This window comes from Gadus morhua, chromosome 5 (assembly GCF_902167405.1).
Source record: "Gadus morhua chromosome 5, gadMor3.0, whole genome shotgun sequence".
NCBI lineage: Eukaryota > Metazoa > Chordata > Actinopteri > Gadiformes > Gadidae > Gadus > Gadus morhua.
In genome coordinates this window covers 14009897-14017064 of record NC_044052.1, presented here as the reverse complement: position 1 = coordinate 14017064, position 7168 = coordinate 14009897, and the positions used below count along the sequence as shown (strand labels likewise).

At 47.9% G+C, this 7168-nt stretch overlaps 1 protein-coding gene across 10 annotated transcripts in view; it reads right to left on the bottom strand.

Annotated features, from left to right (window-relative positions):
• The window catches only part of myo6b (myosin VIb), a 42953-nt gene that overhangs the window by 23558 nt on the left and 12227 nt on the right, over positions 1–7168 (bottom strand). For all 10 annotated transcript variants that reach the window (XM_030356520.1, XM_030356523.1, XM_030356524.1 and 7 more), the window contains 7 exons: positions 6667–6811; positions 5331–5488; positions 4490–4581; positions 3643–3715; positions 2211–2338; positions 1745–1840; positions 1089–1253 (listed from right to left, as the gene is read on the bottom strand). In XM_030356520.1, the coding sequence (XP_030212380.1) occupies positions 1089–1253; positions 1745–1840; positions 2211–2338; positions 3643–3715; positions 4490–4581; positions 5331–5488; positions 6667–6811 (857 nt within the window). The remainder of the gene's footprint in view (positions 1–1088; positions 1254–1744; positions 1841–2210; positions 2339–3642; positions 3716–4489; positions 4582–5330; positions 5489–6666; positions 6812–7168) is intronic.

The window sequence follows — 7168 nt, the reverse complement described above, 5'->3', positions numbered from 1 at the left end:
ACAAGCATACACACACACACACACACACACACACACACACACACACACACACACACACACACACACACACACACACACACACACACACACACACACTTCCATTATCTCTGTTTGTCTTATTTGTTGTTTGTGATAGAAAACAGAGCAGGTGAATTGCTGAAACAGAAGAAGTAAAAAAGACAGAAAACAACAAAAACTTCTGCACAAACTTTCCAAAAATCCACGGAGGGGTTGTTGAAACGGACAAAGAACACAGCATTCCTGTACAACTGTCAGTGACACGCTTTTGAGAGGAATGCACCCCCATGTCAATAGAAATACCCTTATATAAGGAGGGGGTTCGGGAGGGTTCAGGAGGGGCCCGGAGGAAGCGGCCCCTGGGTTTATGTTTCTCATGGTTGATATCATTTTTTAAATGAATGAATTGCACTTTGCATAATCCTGTCAATAAAATGAGGTCAATGTACACAATGTTATTTACAGAATAATCAATTATATTGGCAGAAAGGAAGGTAGGCCATCCATTCATTGCATCCGGCCAGAATGAGATGTTTCTTACAGGCCTGCTACAGCCGCATAATCCAGGGTTTTTGTTGTCAGAGCATTTGATTGATTTATTGGTGTCGGGATGTTAAAATAAGAAAAAATATTAAATATACTGCCTACCCCGGCTTTAATTAAAAAGGATAACATCATATTCCTCCGGCACAAAGACCACACACACACACACACACACACACACACACACACACACACACACACACACACACAGACAGACAGACAGACAGACAGACAGACAGACAGACAGACAGACAGACAGACAGACACATACAGACACACAGACACACGCACACACACACACACACACACACACACACACACACACACACACACACACACACACACACACACACACACACACACACACACACACACTAACACACACACACAACAAAAATACAGACAGACGCACAGAAACACACACAGAAACACACACACACAGAAACACAGAAACACACAGACCAACACACACACACACATACACAGAGCCGTTCAGCTTACTCTAACCTGACTAGTGTCGCCAGTACCTTGAATTTATTCCCCACGCTGATGAAGCTCAGCTTGCCGGCCTTCTGCTTGGAGTCCTTGGCGTTGTTCTCGAACAGCTCGCGCACAAAGTTGTCCTTCGACTCGGAAACCAGACACTCCAGGGACATGTGCAGCGCGTCGTTGTTCTTCTCCACGAAGCGTTTCTGCAGGCAATGCTCGTTAGTACACCCATCGTTAGTTCACCCCTCCTTAGTACACCCATCGTTACTTCACCCCTCGTTAGTTCACCCCTCGCTAGTACACCCCTCGCTAGTACACCCCTCGTTAGTACATTGTTAGTACCCCCATCGTTAGTTCACCCCTCGTTAGTTCACCCCTCGTTAGTACATCCATCGTTCGTTCACCCCTCGTTAGTTCACCCCTCATTAGCACAGCCCTCGCTAGTACACTCCTCGTTAGTACACCCATCGTTAGTACACCCATCGTTAGTTCACCCATCGTTAGGTCACCCATCGTTAGTTCACCCATCGTTAGGTCACCCATCGTTAGTACACCCCTCGTTAGTATACCAAACAAACTTTGGAGATGATTCAGATCCATCCAGAATGATTACTGTGGCTTACGGCAAATGGCCGCCATAACATGGATAGTTTCAGCATGGTTTAAGTAACCTTTCTTTGTGAGTGTGATTTACCGTCTCATAGCAGACTGCTCCGGCAAAGTGCCTGACGATGAAGCCCTCGTCATCGCGGACGTTCCTGTGAACGGCCAGCTTGGACTTACGAGGAACCTGAAGCAGAAGGGATGTGGGTGTTTACTGAGGGTCCAGTCCTCACTCGGACTCATCGCCCGTTTACTAAGAGTCCAGGCCTTACTCAGACTCATCACCCGTTTACTGAGAGTCCAGTCGTTACTCAGACATATCGCCCGTTGGCTGAGAGTCCAGTCCTTAGTCAGAGTCATTGCTCAAATTCATGTTAACTAAAGCCCTTGAAACAATGCTTTGGAGTAGGAGGACTTTGTTCTCTAGAGTTTAGATGTCCAGAGGTTACATTCAGGAGAACCATTGGTATCTTACATTCGTTTGCCTCAACATCGCCATGTTATTTAGCTAACAGACCTGAGAGCAGGCAGGAGCTAACAGAACTCAGGGGTCTTACTGTCAGTCTGAAGTGTTTGTTGTGCTTGCTGTGAACCGCCACAGCAAAGTGCTGATCACTGGGCTGAGGAAGGCGGTTCTCCTCGTCCAGTATGTCCAGGATCCCCACCAGCTTCGCCTCCACCAGGTCTGAGGAGAACATTCATACTTCAGACAAATCATCGCTCATCACAGAACAGCACCTCCCCCGATAGAGGAAGGAGCACAAAGTGTTGAAACAATAAAAGCATTTATCCACACGGCCGTTCTCTAAGAGGCAGAAGGTGCGTGTGTGTTCATGTGTATGGGACATTTTCATTATGGCGGACATTTTTCTTCCCCATTGGTGCTTTTTGCTTGGCTCGGCTATTTAAGCCACGATACACACATATTTAGGGATTCATGGAGTCATATTTCAGGATAATTCATAACCAGGTTTATGACAGAGTTCCCGGGACTGACTTTAGAGACGGCTGAATGATGTCTGAACAGGCATCACAACTCAACTAAATGATGTTCACACAACCCCTGCGTGAAAACCTGAATGACAACAGCCTTTTGAACTCAAAGCTTAATGGAAGGCTTGCGTCTTTCTTGCTCCATTTATTTTCCTTAATTTTATTTAATGTAATTTAATGTAATTCACTGTATCAGGGTCATGCTTAGACCACAACATTTCATATTACACATTAAGAGATTTAGCCTTAATTTGAGAGTGGACACTTGGAGAGATCATCATGTGAATCTTTCTATTTATTTAAACACAGCAAAACAACCCAAGGCTTTAAATAGAGAGACCAGAGAGGCCCGTGTGTCCCCCTCCCTCCCCCTGCTTACCCCTCACCCCGCTGCCTCCCCCTGTCTCCCCCTGCCTCCCCTCAACAAGTCCCCCTCCCCTCCCAGACAGATGACCGTCCGTCTGTTCTTCTCTGACGCTTGGAGACGCCTCCGCCCCACATGCTTCTGACCGCTTCTGTTAAACCCAAAACGCTCAAATGTTGCAACGCGTCTGCTGTGTTAAACTGTAACCACACAGCTTGAAGAGCAGAGAGTATGTGTGGGGCTTCAGTGAATCCTTCAGACCGTCTATGTCATGTATGTGTCGTGTATGTGATCATGTCTGTGTAGGTGAGGACATTACACGAGAGACATCATGTCGGTCTATGTGAGGACATAACACACGAGACATCATGTCTGTGTAGATGAGGACATTACACGAGAGACATCACGTGTATCTGAGGACATAACACACGAGACAGCATGTCAGTGTATCTGAGGACATTACACACGAGACAGCATGTCAGTGTATCTGAGGACATTACATACAAGACATCATGTCAGTGTATCTGAGGTCATTACACACGAGACAGCATGTCAGTGTATATGAGGACAGTAAACACAAGACATCATGTCTGTGTCTGTGAGGACATTATATAGAGGTAAAGGTTGTGTACCGATGCAGTCCTGGTTGTCCACGTAGTGAACCTCGTTCACCCCTAGACCCTCCTTCTGGTACAGCTCTTGTTCCTGTTTACAGGCGGGCAGACCGACAGACAAACAGACAGACAGACAGACAGACAGACAGACAGACAGACAGACAGACAGACAGACAGACAGACAGACAGACAGACAGACAGACAGACAGGCAGACAGAACGACAGACAGACAGACAGACACACACACTCATTAATACACAATTAATTTTATTTCACTGCATAAAACGATGGAGCATTAAAAGAAAAGTCCAACACGACAGTATTCTAGTCTTTCTCCGTCTCCTCTGCTCCAGTTAGAGGAGGAGTAGCTAGAAGGAGCTGCTGGGAGTGGGAGACTGCAGGGTTGACTGAAGACCTCCAGGGAACAGAGATCTCAAGGGAGGGGAGAGGAGCCTCCTCATGCACTTCTGAGGAATTACTATTTTAACAAGGGAGAGCTGGAAGAGAGCTGTAGGGATAGATAGAGAGAGAGAGAGAGAGAGAGAGAGAGAGAGAGAGAGAGAGAGAGAGAGAGAGAGAGAGAGAGAGAGAGAGAGAGAAAGAGAGAGAGAGAGAGAGAGAGAGAGAGAGAGAGAGAGAGAGAGAGAGAGAGAGAGACAGGGAGAGGGATTGAGAGAGTGGGAGGGAGAAGGAAAGAGAGAGAGGGAGGAAGAGAAAGAGAGAGAGCTTACAGGGATGTAGGGACAGAAAGAGACAGATATAGAGGAAATAAGAAAAGCCAAGGACATATCAATGAGCTATCATTGGTAAGTGTGGTTTATGGGAGCTCTCTTGGCGGTTTTAGAGCAGGTGTTAGACTGCTCACCTCCTTGAGGATCCGCTCGTTGAAGAACTGCTGCAGCTTCTCGTTGCAGTAGTTGATACAGAACTGCTCAAAGCTGTTGTGTTCAAAATACTCTGAGAGCAGAGGGATGGGAGGGGAACGTTAATGAGCAGATCAGAACTAAACACTGACCAACGTTAATGAGCAGAACTAAACACTGACCAACGTTAATGAGCAGATCAGAACTAAACACTGACCAACGTTAATGAGCAGAACTAAACACTGACCAACGTTAATGAGCAGAACTAAACACTGACCAACCTTAATGAGCAGATCAGGACTAAACACTGACCAACGTTAATGAGCAGATCAGAACTAAACACTGACCAACGTTAATGAGCAGAACTAAACACTGACCAACGTTAATGAGCAGATCAGGACTAAACACTGACCAACGTTAATGAGCAGATCAGGACTAAACACTGACCAACGTTAATGAGCAGATCAGAACTAAACACTGACTTACGTTAATGAGCAGATCAGAACTAAACACTGACTTACGTTAATGAGCAGAACTAAACACTGACCAACGTTAATGAGCAGATCAGAACTAAACACTGACTTATGTTAATGAGCAGAACTAAACACTGATAATGAGCAGATCAGAACTAAACTCTCCGAAGTGCTTTGGAATGAAACAATTATTGATCAGTGCTACACTGCTGGTGGATAACACGAGTGACATGTGACAACGATAATAATATGATGGATCTAAACAGATCATATCTAACGTTCACCAGGCTATGAAACCTCTGATTAATACGCTCATCATATTCTATGAATATAGATATCGATATATATAATATAATATATGTAATGTTACCGAAGCCGGCGATGTCCAGCACCCCAATGAAGCTGCAGGAGGCACTGAAGGGGAAGCACTGGTTGACCCGTTTGACCACGTGGTCGAACAGCCGGCTGTACACCGCCTTGGCCAGGGCGTCCCGGGCGGAGTTGGCCTGCTCCACCTTCAAGGGGACCCTGGTGGTGGTGGGGGGTTGGGGGGGGAGTGGAGCAGAGAGAGTCAGCCCGCTAAACTGGGGCATGCTAACTCCCTCCACGGGCCTGGTGTGTGCGTGTGTGTGTGTGTGTGCACGTGTTTCGTGGACATGTTGTCGTATTAATGGGTCAGCTTCCGCCTCATAGATTCGAGCTAGATGAGTCGTGGTCCTGATGCTGCTGTCGCTAGGAGGGGAAAGGGTTCCCATCGGAATGAAAACTAAACATGGGCTGAATGGCCCCCATCTCTCATGCACCACCATCAAACCCCAGCCCCCATCTCCACCATCATCAAACCCAACACCCATATCCTCCACCACCATCACACCCTGCCCCCATCTCTCCTCCACCACCATCAAACCCCAGCCGCCATCTCTCATGCACCACCATCAAACCCAAGCCCCCATCTCCACTACCACCATCAAACCCCAGCTCCCATCGGTCATGCAGCACCATCAAACCCCAGCCCCCATCTCCTCCACCACCATCACACCCAGCCCCCAGCTCTCCTCCACCACCATCAAACCCCAGCCCCCATCTCCACCACTGCCATCAAACCCCAGCCCCCATCTCCTCACATCTGTGTGTCAGCCACACCTGTGTGTGGCTGACACCTGTTTGGGATTCACACCTGTGTGTCTGTGTGATTCACACCTGTGTGTATGTGTGATTCACACCTGTGTGTCTGTGTGATTCACACCTGTGTGTCTGTGTGATTCACACCTGTGTGTTTGTGTGACTCAAACCTGTATGTGCGTGTGGATCACACCTGTGTGTGCTTGACTCACACCTGTGTTTCATGAGTTCTGATAGAGCTCAGCCTAACTGGCTTATCTCCTATCAGAGGCTTAACCCGGAGGGGAGCAAGTCTATATAAAGACGTCCTGTCGTGGCGTGGAAGGGCATCTGATAGGACAGCACAGGATACACTGTGCGGACACTTTATCAATCTTCAAGTCGTTGATAATCATGCACATGTACCTTTACTTATTAAGTGTTCATTCAACACGATATCTATCATGATGTCTTTGGTTCTTCGTGGATGTTGGAGGAACCATCAAAGGAACCAAAGACAGCTGCTCTGACAGATCAAAGGGAAGCTTGGAAACAGGAAGTGGAAACATCGGGCGGAAGCCGATAGGGTGCCGGGGGTTCCTCACTTGATGACTGTGCCTTTGGCGCCCCCTGCGGTGGTGAGCATGACCCTGGAGGTGAGGCTGACCCGCAGGTCTTCCTCGTCCAATCCCAGCAGCTCAGCGCAGCACTGCAACGTCTGGGAGGACTGGTCCTGCAGGATACAGCCACCTGTCATACACACACACACGCACACGCACGGGCACACACACACACACACACACACACACACACACACACACACACACACACACACAGACACACCCACGCAGGCACACACACACACACACACACACACACAGACACACACACACACACACAGACAAACTCAGGCACACAAAGGCACACACACACACACACACACACACACACACACACACACACACACACACACACACACACACACACACACACACACACACACACACACACACACACACACACACACAGGCACACACGCAAGCACGTACGCATGCACACACACACAGACATGCACACACACACACACACACACACACACACACACAC